We start from the raw sequence: 13,793 nt of genomic DNA on the forward strand, positions 1-13,793 counted from the left end.
AAATAGGTGATGTGGATTTGCTGCAAATAGTGCCTGTTCATTTACAGCTCATTGCCTTTTGAATTGGATACTTAGCTGTTTAAGCCAGATATTTGGAATAAAGTAGATGACTCAGTGTTAATCTGCTCTCAAATATCCTTTTTATTAGATTAGGCAAAACAAAACCAGCCCAACAAACTCTGCATTCTGCACAGTGTGGATCTGTGCACAATTGCTCTATTGTGTGACCTTCCTGGGACATGTATAGCCTGTGTGATCTGCGCATGGATGTATGGCCGCAGAAATAAATGGCTGATGAAGTAATGAATCAGAGCTGTGTTCCAGCACAGTGCAGCCCTGAGCTTGTGCACGAGTTTGTGTGGCAATTCAGAGATGTTGGTCTTCATCTCTCCTACGGTTCCCCTGGAATCCTGGGGATGCTACAGGTGGCCCCTGAAGTGTCCTTATTTCAGTTGGATCATTCAGAGGCATGGTATAATATAGTTGTGTTGCTGTCATGTTTCTACGGAGGAGAGAAAAAACCAACGTACAAGATAGAAAGCATGGTGCTTGCTTTTCTGTTGGTACCATCCCAGTGGTTCAATTAACAGTGGTTTAATTCTCTCCTGCCTTCCAGGAAAACATTGAAAACAAGCCTCTCTTAGCATGCAGATAAGGAGCTAACCATCCTCCTTTGTTATTATGTGTCAGGTGTTACATTTTTGTACTTTTTGTCTCAAGACTTGCTGCAGACAGGGTGTGAGAAAGTAACTTTTTCAACTGTGGGCTCTTGCAAAAAGCAACCACTGTGAACATCAGCCCAACTCCTGCCAGGGTGAAGCAGGGTGAAGTAATATCGGAAACTCGGAGAAAAGCTTGTGCTTGTACCTAGGAAATGTTTCTGAGGTTCGGTGGGTAGAAATGATGATTTGTTATCAGTCAAGAGAGAGCAGGGAAGATCTTGATGGTGTGGTTTCTTGCTGCTAGTCCTTTACATGGGGAGGAGCTCCTAGGTACCAGCAGAGCACTCACTGCCTGAGCTTGCAGCTTCCAGCTGTGCAATTGCACTCTGGCTGGAATTAAAGGATGCTTTAAGCTTGAGCTGGGGGCATGTGGGTCTCTGAAGTGCTGCTGGTCCCAAGCTGACAGAGCAGCAGGAGCACAGGTATGACTGACATGGTTCATCAGCTGTCATGCCACATAAAACGCTGCTCCAGGCTGAGAGAGCTGGGGTTGTTCAGCCTGGAGAAGGCTCTGGGGAGACCTTAGAGCAGCCTCCAGTACCTAAAGGGGACCTACAAGAAAGCTGGAGAGGGACTTTTTACAAGGGCATGTAGTGATAGGACAAGGGGTAATGGCTTTAAACTGAAAGAGAGGAGATTTAGATTAGATATGAGGAAGAAATTCTTCCCCAGGTGGGTCATGAGGCCCTGGCACAGGCTGCCCAGAAAAGCTGTGGATGCCCCATCCCTGGAGGTGTTCCAGGCCAGGCTGGACGGGGCTTTGAGCAACCTGGTCTGCTGGAAGGTGTCCCTGCCCATGGCAGGGAGTTGGACTGGATGAGCTTTAAGGTCCCTTCCAACCCAAACCACTCTGATTCTATGATATAGCTGGAGTAAGTACTATGCCCAAAGGCAGTCTGTGCCAAAGTCAAACTAGGATCTTCTCTTGTCATTTAACCTTCATTTCACCTGGATTGTTAGAGGTACAGCCACTCTGCTTGTGCATGGCTGCTCAGGTTATGTCTTGTGAGTAAATATCCTGAGTTACGCACACACAACTTCTCCTGCGTCACAATCCCTGTAGAGGCTGTTGTTGGAGCTGCTGATGCCCTGGTCTGGCTCCAGTCTGATCATAAAATAGTAATTACTATCTCGATGGACCAAGCCAGGCAATTTTCTGGGACCTTCTCTTCTACGTTTTATTGGTAGTGAGCTAATGCCATCATTTCGGAGCAAATAAGTCAGTGGCCTTTCTATGTGCACCTGCATGAGCAATGTGCTGCTTGGCTGCTCATCTTTTTCAGTTAGTGCAGGAGCTGGTTAGGAATAGGACTGGAGTCCATCCGAGCGGGTTTTATGTGGGAATGCTGCCTGAGCAAAAATCCTACACTTACAAAGGATGCGAAATATCAAAACCCTGCTGCTTGAATGCTTTTCTCGTGGAGAGAAAGTGCTCTGCTTTGCTTGGCTGCTCTTTACAATGTTCGGTACTCAAGATAAATTCCTGCAGTTCAGAAGGTGTCCCGAGACTGCTCCTCTCTCTGTGCGAGTGCCAGTGCTCTGCCTGGGAAATAATTTATAAATGTCTCATTAAAGACCTGTGTCTGCCTCCTTTTCTTTCTTTTTGTCATCGGATCAGCTCACTGAGAGCAGCTGTCTTCGCTTCCGTAATAGCAGCCCCAAAACCCCGCTTGTGCCTTACAAATTCCCACAGCCTAAGAAACGACCGACAACTGTGCACGTATGTATGTTCTGGGGTTTGCAGACATGGCGGGTTTAGACCGAGCTCGTTCCCAAGCTTTTCTGGGCTGCTTTGAAAAGAAAAGACTCTAAGAGGTTTGCTTTGTGCTAGATTTATAAAAGAAGCTTGAACATATGGTGTGATTACAGCTATGCAACTGGAGAGCTGGAGACGCGTGTGAGTGTTTGCTGGTGATTCACGGGGAGGTTGTGGTCGCTTGGAAGGAAACTTGCCGTGTGGGGTAGGAGCCATCCCTGTAAGTGTATCTCCCCCGGTTAGTGTTCTTGAGGCTGTCTCGTGGGTTATACCATCATACTGGGCTGAGCTGGGCTGCTTTCTGAGTCTCCTTTCTGTCCTGAAGTCTTTTAGTAGTTGCAATGGTCAGGGCAAGGTAAATCTGTTTGGATATGGAGTTGGGGGGAGAGGACTTACTGAATCTTTACAGCTAATGGCTCGTTTAAATGGAAAAATATATCCTCTAGTTAGACTGAGCTATGGTGAATAAAGTGAATAATGCTTCTAAGTGGAATATTGTCTAGCTGAAATGATTTTGTTATTTATTTACAGAAGAATGAAGTCTGTATTATTCTGTAATACACCGGGGCTACTTCAGCGTAGTTCTAGGGTTTTTTTGACTTACTTCTAGAGGCTGAGGTGGCACAGGCTGGGAAGGAAGGCATGGGTGCTCCCTTCTCTTTGTCAAACCTGAAACACCATTAAAACAGTGGGGCTTTTGTGTTCGTTATTTTCCGAGAAAACAGGGTGCTGCTTCAGGGGTGTGATACATGGACCCTGTTTTCAGACTGGAAAATGTTGAGTAATGTATAGAAACATGAATGTTGAAAGAATATACTTATGGGTTTAAAAATAATAATTATGTAAAAATTAAGACTGTAATCCTGAGATGAATAGATCCATCCATATGCTGCAAGTTAATTATCCTTCAGTGAAAGAAACCTTGTGCATTTTCAACCAGTCACTTGTCTCCCTCATACTGTCTGCTGCCAAAACCTGTCTGTTTTGCATGTTTTGTTGAATGCCATTGTTTATTTGAAAAACTTAAAAACCTCACACATAACAAATATATATCTTTGCTGTTTGTTTCTTTTAAGAATTAAACTGGGTCTGATCTAGCATAGCTAGTAAACTCCAGGATCCTCCATCCTTCCCTTCTCCAGCAGGCTCCAAGAACACACATCTCGCTTATGGCAGAGCAGATTTCGTACCAGTCAGTTTCTTGAATGAGACCTTTATCTGAAAGCCTTTGTTCCGTACGTCTGTTTGAGGTTCAGTGCCCTTCCCAGCTGCCCTTGTGAAGACAAATATCTGCCTCAACAGGCATCTCCTTGCATTCAGTGCAAAGCAACTTCGTAGTGGTTCTCATTCGCTTTTGCTTGCTCATTCATAATTCTTCTTCACTTTATTATTGTCCTCTTTTCCTTCCTCCTCATCACAGGTTTCTTTCTAGGTACGTCTCCTCTCTTCAAGGGAACCACAGAAAGTGATGATGAAGTTGTCTCAGATCTTAATATCCGCGCCATGGGGGTTATTCCAGGGAACAGCAGGGGCAATACATTTCCAGGGTGCCAGATGCAGAGCTCGTCTCTGTGCCAGTCATTGCATTTAAGTCCCATGGGACAGGCAATTATAGCCCCAACTTTTCAGCTCTGAATTTGCAGAGCTTTCAGTCATTGTTTCTAAGTCAACCATAAATCTCTGGGGCTGCGTCCTCCTACAATGCGCTGCCAGGCATTCGGCTATTGCCTGCGAAGCGTTGCTTTCTCTCTTGTTTTCCCTCCCTCTTTCTCCCTTATCCTGCAGCTTGAAAGGGCCACGATAAATCTTTCAGAAAACAGCTGCTTCGTTGCTGTACTCAATAATTTGAATTTGGGCATGGCAGAGTGGGCTGGCTTTCACTTGATTGCCAACACCGTCATGTTTATGTAATCCAAGCTGCTTTGGGAGGCTCCAGTCCCTGTGTGGGAACCTAGAAATGACATGTGGTGAGGCCTCACCGTCACCGAGTGCTGGGAAGGCAGCAGCCAGTCCTCCTCCTGTGGGACAGCCCGTCAGCCTGTGTGGCTGCTGCTGACGCTGCCGGATGCAGCTGAGTCTCCCTACGTGTAGGTGGCAGCTCCTGAGGGTGCAGCAGGTTGTACCTCCCTGTCTCTTGTTTGTAGACCAGCCCTGATAGTCAATAGGAGCTGAGCATTTGATAATGGATGCTCTGGACTGTCTGTTGTTCCCTGATCTGTTGGGGAAGCTCTAATAAACTCTGCTGTCCTTCACATAGTGAATTTCTGTAGGTTATGCTTGCAGGCGAAATGGTATTGCAGGTCCAGGGAGGCTCACAGGAATTGCAATATAAAAGCAATGGCTAAAAACACAGAGCCAGGAGGTGATAGGTACTTGGCTGTAAAGACAATACATTGCTGTTCCACACCTCCAGCTCTTAGTGGTGGTCTGTTGGGTGGGAAACAATCATCCACCACAAATGTTTGGTGTCCTGAGTACAGGCTGCAGCTTGACCAGGGACAGTGTCTGACGTCCCAGCTGAGACCACATCACCGTGTTGTTACCTGAGCACTGAACCAAGTAGTGTGCCAGCCTACTCTAATGCCTCTTAGGCTCTTACCTAATCCTTGTGGCAGTGAAAACATACATTATTCTTTTTTTAGCTGGCAGCCCTGAGGCCAGCAGTGGAGTTTTCCAGCTGACAAAATCCGTCTTGGCTTTAAATGGGCCTTACGGTCCCCTAGTCATGGGGCTGTCCTGAAGCACTGCCCAGGCTGGGAGCAGAGCTGGCACCAAAGCTTTTTTGAGTAGTTAGTTTGGTCGCAGGGCTGCACATTGAGATGCTCAGGAGCTGCAAGTCGTGCTGCCCTGCCACAGGTTAGTGACATTGACAGCATGGGCCAGTGCCAGGAGGATGTAGTGTCTTCAGGTCTGGGCACAATGACCCTTCTGCTGGGCTGGTACCGTTGTTGTTGCTGGCTGGTAGATGAGAAGTATATTGATTGCCAGGGAGAGGGAGCGCTGACTAGGAGCTTTGTGCTGCGTGTCGGCCTGTCTTGTGATGTTTTGGAATTGGAGGGTAAAAACCTCTGAAAATTAAAATGGAGAAGGAAAAAGACCTTTAGGGGCTTTGTAAAGCTCTTTTTAAAATATCACGTTTTGTCATTTTTTTCCCCCTCCCTTCCTGGCATGAGACGCTACTGTGGTATATCTCTCTTTTTTCTTTCCCCTTTCTTTTAAATCTAATGTGCCTCCATTTTATCAATTAACTGCCTGTCTCCTGATTCCCATGGCAACACTACAGGCTGTTGCATTTCTGATTCTCCTGGCAGTTGGGGTGCCTGGCATGTGTCTCGGGAGTAGTAAGATGACAAAAGGGTTCTGCAGGGAGTAGGAAATACATAAGCAACGCTCACTATGCACCACTTCTTGTGCAAACTACTTTTCTCTTCCTCTCCCTCCTCCACTTTAGAAAGGCGTTTCCTTTCCTTTTTGTTTCATTTGCCCAGTGATAAGAAATGAGCAACTGGAGTGCTGTGGGGGGTCAAAGGATATGGAGGGAGTGAGAGGGTGCTGTGTTTTGCTGGATGTGGATGGCACTTAAACATAGCATGAGGCTGAGCATCTCCTCGGGGATCCTGCAAAGAAGGTTATTCCTGCTGATGCTGCGAAGCAAGTGCTGTGTTCCTCCTGTTCCAACTTTTAGAGCTTGTTTGAAGGGAGGTTTCTTGCTCCTTTATCTTACAAAGCTGTCTCTTCACCTCTTCCTTCAGCATACATTTCCAAGAGCTGGAAGAGTCCTTCGGTTTGCAGAAGTCCTTGCACTTTCAGGGATTTTGGACACATGGTTTTCATTAACACGGTAATGAGACCCGTGCAAACAGGCTGAAGCTTCAATTAAAACGTTTACCGTCTCCAGCTCTTGGCTCATAGGCATTTGTTCAGCTCCTGAAATACTGGTCCCTGTCAGTGTGGGCCCCTAAAACTGATGGACTGAGTTTGCACAAAGTGCCCCAAGCACCAGATCTGCCGTGGTTGTTATTAATGTGTTATGCTTGAGCTTTACAAAAGCTAAAGGGAAAATAGAGATTTAGAGTTGGATAAGATGTGTATTTAGCGGATGCTGTGTATGACTTTGACTTATAAACTGTTGTTCAGCCCTGAAAAGCTGTGACCTACAGGAAGACCATTTAAACTGAAAAGAATGAGCTGGCTAATGAACACAATAGGGTTGTAAAGTTGGAAAGCCCAAGTGGAAGGGATCCCACTTACTGCATGTTGTGTTTTGGAGCCTGGTCCCAGTGAGAGGGAGGGAGCGAGGAGCTGCCGTCACAGTCCTGTTGAGCAAGCGAAGTTTGTGTTGGGCAGAGCAGCGGAGCGAGATCCTCCTGGAACAAGGAGGGAAGAGCTTTCCCCATCGCTGGCTTCCAGGTGAGCTGCTGAGTTTGATGCCTTATAGTGACACCCAAATAGTTCCTGTGGCTTCTTGATTGGCAACACCAGGTAACAGCAGGATTGGAGTAGAAAATACTCAGTCTACATTTTATTGAGTGTTTCTCTTGTATAATTTTGTTCTCAACTTTGTACCTGAGATCTGTACCCTTGCTTTGCTGTTAGTGAGTTTCTAGGAACCTGTTGGTGTTTCACTTTTCTTATCCAAAAAAACCAGCACTTCTGAAAGAGCTGTAGAAATAGTGCAGGCTGAGCAATAGCGATGGCTGAGGCTGAACAAGTTTCACAGTTCATTTCAGATAAGTTCTCAAGTTTGGTGTGTCTCTGCAGCTGCTTAGACTTTCTCTGCCAGCCTTGTCTGGTACCGAACAAAAATTTCTTCCTGGGTGTGCCTGAGGCTATTGTGGTTGGTGGCTTCCAGAAATTTCAGCTTGAAGTTTGGCTGAAGAGTCTGGGTGGGTTTCATTGAGCGCAGGATGTGTGGGACCAAGTGTCATACACACCCACCCTACACCAAACATGCTTGGGACCTCAGTGCTGCCAGGAGCCGAGGATGACTGAAGGTCCGGGGTGTCTGACTTGCTGGATCTTATTTTCCAAGCTTATTTCCTCAATCCCTTGTGTGGTTTCTTTTAGGGCTTTACTTAACCTCCCCCTTTATCCTTCAGAGTGTTTTAATGAAGTCCGTATGTCCTTTTCTTTTGCTCTCCTGGGGCCTAGGCTGAAAACTCAAGGTTTGTAACAGGAGAGTTTGACACTGGGGTCACTGCTAGCTTGTTTGCTCAGGTTGGCTTTGTTCCCTTTCAGACACCAGTCACATTTGGCCAGTCCTGGGTATGCTGGAAAGAGTGGGACAGTGAATTTCCAGCGTCACCTGCAGTTTTCCATCTCCCAGTGCAGTGAGGCATTGCCGGAGGTCTGGCTTCGGCTTGACGGGCTGATGCTGGAATAAGAATGTTCTCTATTGCTGGTTTTATTGCGTCCACTGCACGTGTGTCAGCCCTGGGAAGGCTCTGCATGCAAGGGTTTGTAGATGCTTCCTGTTTATAGATGTGCTGTTTATATTGAGCATACCCCAGGTGTCTGCTCACTGCTGGGTTCTGCTCCAGCAACGGGCACAGCAGCAGCAGGGAAAATGCAATAATTTGCCAAGGCAGCTACGTGGTCCCACAGGAGCTATTAATGCCCTTGGTGGGACTCTCGATGCTTGGACTGTTTGCCTGTGTACAGGCACGTGGAGTTCTCACAGCACCAGGTACTAAGACATCTGTACCTCACTCATTTATTTCTTTATATATATATTATTGTGGGATGAAAGGATAACTTTGGAATCTTTCTTCAAAGCAGCAGTTCATTTGTCTCCTTTTGATCCTTAAGCATTTAATACCACACCTGTCTTTTTGAGCTGCTTAGTGCTGCCATGCAAAATACCCCTCAGTGCTGTGACAGGACTGGGGTAAGTGGGCACGTGAAGGGGGATGGAGATGTGAGGTCGGTGCTTTGTGTGCAAGAGCTGCAGAAACTGGGCAGTGTACGGGGATTTCTGTGCAGATTGCTTTCCTGATGAGGAAGATGTGTAAGTAATGGGGTCGCTGAAGTTTTAACCTTTACCTAGTGTAAACCTGCGACCTAAGTTGTGGTCCCAGATGTCTCCTTTATGTAAATGCCCTTTCCTGGTGTTTTGGCTGTCTTTTAGGATTTCTCCTCATACCAAAACCTCTTTTCCCTTGATCCACAGGCTCACCTTTACACAAACAGGGTACCACCTCCACCAGCGCCGAGAAGTCGGGTTCAAAGGTTGCCGAGGTGGGCGATGATTTCCTGGGCGACTTTGTGGTGGGCGAACGTGTCTGGGTAAATGGAGTGAAACCAGGTGTGATCCAGTATCTTGGGGAGACGCAATTTGCTCCAGGCCAGTGGGCAGGGGTCGTTCTGGATGACCCGGTGGGTAAGAATGACGGCTCCGTCGGTGGAGTGCGGTACTTTGAATGCCAGCCACTGCAGGGGATTTTTACGCGACCGTCCAAGCTGACGCGGCAGCCGGTGGCCGAGGGCTCGGGGAGCGACGCCCCCTCCGTGGACTCCTTGACGGCTCAGAACTTGTCACTGCACTCGGGGACGGCCACGCCACCTCTCTCCACTCGTGTCATCCCCCTGCGGGAGAGCGTCCTGAACAGCGCCATGAAGACAGGCAACGAGTCTGGATCTAACCTCTCGGACAGTGGGTCTGTGAAAAAAGGGGAGAAGGACTTACGGCTTGGAGATCGCGTGCTGGTGAGTTGATCCGCGGGGTCCCCCTAGAAAGGCAAAGGATGAGAATTTGTCCCTTCCCTAAGAGCTCCTGGTCAGGCTCAGGATGAGACAAGGACGGAGTTGGTGGTGAGGTGTGGGACAGAGCGTGGCCTTGAAGGGATATGCCTGGACCAAACAGGCATTCAACTTCTGCATTCACTGTTATTTGGGATGCTGTGTCTTCTGGACACGTCTGTCATTTTTCACATTGATGTGAGACAACATATTGCATAGCGTTTCTTGTATTGGACAAGTTCTGAGCAGTAGGATGAGGTCAGAGAGAGAGCAACTCAAACCCGAGAGGGAAATAGAAAAATCATTGAGTGTTATTTTCTAATCCAGTGATACTCTCCATAATGGTGTGTATTGGGCTTTCAAGGAATTTCCAACAGTGTTGCATGTGGTCGTACGTACTCTGCAAGTATTTGTGAGAATCTCTCCTAGCTGGTTACTCCTGTCTTGGTGGTACAGTTTTATGTGTTGCATATAACACTAACTCCTTTCCTGCACAGAAAGGAGCTTGCAATTATTTTTATAAAAGGGCAGGACTTTGGGAGAGATCACTGTTCTGATGGATGAGCTTACAGAAACTTTCAGCTTATAGAAACAGCAGGAATTGTTTGCATGCAGTAGGAGAGGTCCAGGAGAAGAACAGATAATGATAACAAGAATAAATAACTTGAGATTATGGTGCAGTAACGTGCTTGGCTTGGCAGATGGCTTTTTTTGGTAATGGAGATGTCAGCTAATCATGTTTGGTGTTTGAATACATAAACAATAATTCTGGGTTGACCTGAGCTGCCTCAGATTCCCTGAGTAAATCTTTGCTTGTGTCCTCTGTGGATTGGTACAGTTTTAGTTGTCTTTATTACTCTTAGTCTGTGCTTTTCTGAAATATTTTCTTTTTATTTGAGAATGGCTGTTAGGCAGATGGGATCCACCAAAGGCTTTTCAAGTGAGGGAGGGCATGTGTTTTCTGTAATCTCTTGGTGGATGGAGCACAAGGTTGCAGGGGTCCCTCCTGGGTCTGTAAGACCAACAACTGCCTGCTCTGCATTCCCGTTGTTTCCTGCTCTTGGTTTTCTTGAACGTCATTAAGGTCTGTTATAGCTTGAAGACATTTTTGCTTTTCAATGACATTGTTCTGAGGCCCTTTCTGACTCCATAGCAGTTGCAAAAAGTGACTTTTAGCTTCCATTAGAAGCTTTCCATTTGAAGAATTAGATAATATTTGCCTTTGGCACTTTCTAACTTGGACTTTTTTCCCAGAGATGCCAAAATTGCATTAAAGAGATGAAAACTCCACCCTAATATTGTAGAACCCATCTCTTGAAGTCTGGCAAATGAATGTGGAACAATTAACCTCTGCTTCAGTAAGAATGAAGCTTCCCAAAGTGTGATAATAGCTGGAGTGCTGCTGTTAATGTGAGGCAGGTTCGTTGCCTTTCTCCAGGGAAAGAAGGGATGGAAACAGAGCAATGGAGCAGTTGAGTATTTTCTGCTTGGGAGGAATGTCTGCTGTGGTTTTTTTTGCTTAGGGAAATGTATTTTACATGGTTTGGGGGGAGGCTTTCTCAGTAGCTGTACTCATTCTCCCCTAGATGTGGGGGCTTTCTTAAGGATGGAAGGAAGTGGCTGTTCTCCATATGGCAGTCTAAATAAAAAATACTTTTAAAAATAATTGCCCTTAATAATAGAAGTATTCTGCCCTTCAGCCATCCTTCTGTCTCCTAACTGGGATTGCACTCTTCAGTACTGAAATGTAATAATAAACAAGACTACCTAAGGGCTGGGTTATATCCCAGTGGCTGACTGACTCTATTGCTGTGGGGTGTTGCCCCAGATGCTCTTCAGATGTATTCTAGGTGTGTGATTTTGCTACAACTTGTAGGTGATCAAACCCAGAAGAGATACAGGAATAGCAGCAGCAATCACTAGCAGGGAGGTCACAATGGATGATTGGCGCCTCGGCTGACGGACGGGCAGGAGTGCCGGGACGGGCTGGTGGGAATAGACTCTGGGGCCCCCCCAAGTGTGTGATTTTAATCACTTTCTGATAATCTGTACACCACAGAATGTCTTTGCCTGTGGTGTGTCTCAACCTCTAGCTCCTGACAAATGAGAGAGAATTATCATGAATAAACTAATCTCATCCTTTTCTTTCGCATCCCCCCTGTATGCCCCCACCCCAATCCTGCTCTGCCAGCCTGAAGCTGCAGAAAGGCCTTTAACCACCTGAGTGAAAAAGCATTTCCATTAGAAGCAGAATTGCAGCTTAAGCCCTTCTCCTTGGTGGAGACAACCACTTGCTCTGCTGCTGCCAGCTTGCTTTGAGCCATTTCAGTGCCTGAGACTGAAGCCTTGCTGCTGTGAAGGTATATGATGTGTTGTGAAGGAACTCTTCCAGCTGTTTGCAGGATTCAGAAGATAGGAAAACGTATTCCTAGAATCATTTCAGTTGAAGAGACCCTCAGGATCATCAAGTCCAACCATAACCTAAACCAACTCTAGCACTAACCCATGTCCCTGAGAACCTCGTCTAAACACCTTCTAGGTCTCCTGGTCCAAGCTCTTTCCTCACCACAGAAAATTGTGAAATACAGCATGACTGCTGTTGTCACAGGAGCAAGTGTTTGTCACTACAGTGGAGCTAGGAGGAAATAAATAGCCCGAAGCAACCACCCTGTCCTGCTGCCACGTTAACCCTGTGAGGCTTTTTGTGCACGCACGCATCCTCCAAACCATTCATTTGGGCTGACGCATTGGCCAGTCCTTGTCTTCTGTGTGCAATATCTGTCATTAAATAGGAGTTGTAAGTGGCCTGTGGTGGAACAAACTGTATTATTAGTGTGGCCGGACTTTGTATCGGAGAGAGCCTCAGGAGGGGATGCTGTAATTGTAGGCTTTCCTCTTATACCACATCCCTGGGACATTATCTGTCAGGTACCAGTAAGAAGATAAATGTGCACAAACGTCTTGCATCAGCAGTGCTGTCAGACTCACCCCTGTGCAATGCTGACTTGTGCTGTGGGGATAGGAAGGCACAAAGATAAGTGGCTGGATTAAAAGAAACTATAAAAATTCCTGTAACTTCACAAAGGGAGGAGGACTGTCCTCTAATTCCTGCTTGTCTCTCCTCACTCTAAAATCCAGTTCTGGTGTTAACAGATGAAATAGTGAATATCTGGTGAGATGAAACTGCTGCTGGTCAGATGCCACCTGAATTAAGTTATATTTACAGACAAACCTGAGCACAAGCCAGATCTCCACCTTAGCACTAGCTCGCTGAATGCTGTCCCTGGCCGTCAGCTCAGACACAGCCCCAGAAGGTGGTGGCATGCATTCCCATAGGTATGTGCATTTACCCCCTTGTAACTACAGATCATTATTTTACACTTATTTAGACAGGTAAACTGGAATTTTAAGCAGACAGCACGGCATCATCTCTGTGGTTTCTGCATTGGGATACGCGCAAGCAGGCGTCTGCAGCCATTGCTGACCCCTGAACCGTGCATGACATGGTGGGGAACAGTCCCTGTTGTCCTGAATGACACTTATAATTTTATTTTTCTTTTCTCTCTGAGCAGAATTAGAGTGTATTCTGAGCAGTGCATTGCCCACGGGCCCTGGGTTGAGGACAACTGTTAAGAGGTTCTTGCAGAGAGAAAGAAACTGCTGCAGGGCGAGCAGGGAGGACATAAGGGGAAAAGAGCAAATGCGGGCTGAAGGGAGTCAAATGGAGATATGGCCTGGCGCTAATTTGGTAAATTGTTTAAATTACATACTAGCAGCTCTGATGAAGACAGTGTCTGGAAGGATTAGCATCATTGTCTTTTCAGCCCTGGGATACTGGTCTGGATCCAGTTTTGTCATTTTGATGAGAAAACCGTAGTAAAAGGTGATGTCAGTGATACTACAGTTGTTATAGCAGGGAAGGTGTGTGGATGTCCTCCTTCGATGGGTGCGTGTTGCTTTTCTGACTCGTCAGTTAGAGTACAGACCTGTTAAATATTGCTGGCTTTGTTTTGTTGTGAAGGTCGAGCCCAAGACTGTCTCTTGAGACAGATCTTTTGCTGAGGAAAGGCCACGTCAGGAAGATGGTCTTTAGTCAAAGGCATGAAAAGGGCATCGCAGCTGAGGCAGAGAACTGGAGCTGAACTTTCCAAGAGATCAGAGGCAGTGTGAATCCAGCTGGAGAGGATGGAACACCATCAGCTTGCTTAAAGTTAATCTTAAGGGTTTTTTACCTGAAACAGGGGAGCTTGGAATGTCCATGCTGGTCAAAATACCCTCCAAACCAAAACATCCTATATCACTGTGTCAATATTGTTTCTGGTCTTCAGAGTGTCAAGAAGGAGTTATTTTTAGCTGCTTTTTGTTGTGTTGGCGTGGTGGTTTTTTGTTTAATTTTGTGGTTTTGATTGGGCGTGGTTCTTTTGGTGGTACCTCTGATTTATTAAAAGGTCTGTTAGAAACAAACACTTCTGTTTTGATGAGAGCGTTTCATGCGCTGATACAACCTGCCAGCTGGCTTTTTCCAAAACGCATTATTTATTTTAGCAGCCTTACCAGATTATCGGGCCCGAATAAAT

At 46.4% G+C, this 13,793-nt stretch overlaps 1 protein-coding gene across 2 annotated transcripts in view; it reads left to right on the forward strand.

Annotated features, from left to right (window-relative positions):
* CLIP2 (CAP-Gly domain containing linker protein 2) overlaps positions 1-13,793 on the forward strand; it is a 69,016-nt gene that overhangs the window by 24,463 nt on the left and 30,760 nt on the right. For both annotated transcript variants that reach the window (XM_065647193.1, XM_065647192.1), the window contains exon 3: positions 8,648-9,183. In XM_065647193.1, coding sequence (XP_065503265.1) covers positions 8,648-9,183 — 536 coding nt within the window. The remainder of the gene's footprint in view (positions 1-8,647; positions 9,184-13,793) is intronic.

The sequence above is a fragment of the Caloenas nicobarica genome, chromosome 17 (assembly GCF_036013445.1).
Source record: "Caloenas nicobarica isolate bCalNic1 chromosome 17, bCalNic1.hap1, whole genome shotgun sequence".
NCBI lineage: Eukaryota > Metazoa > Chordata > Aves > Columbiformes > Columbidae > Caloenas > Caloenas nicobarica.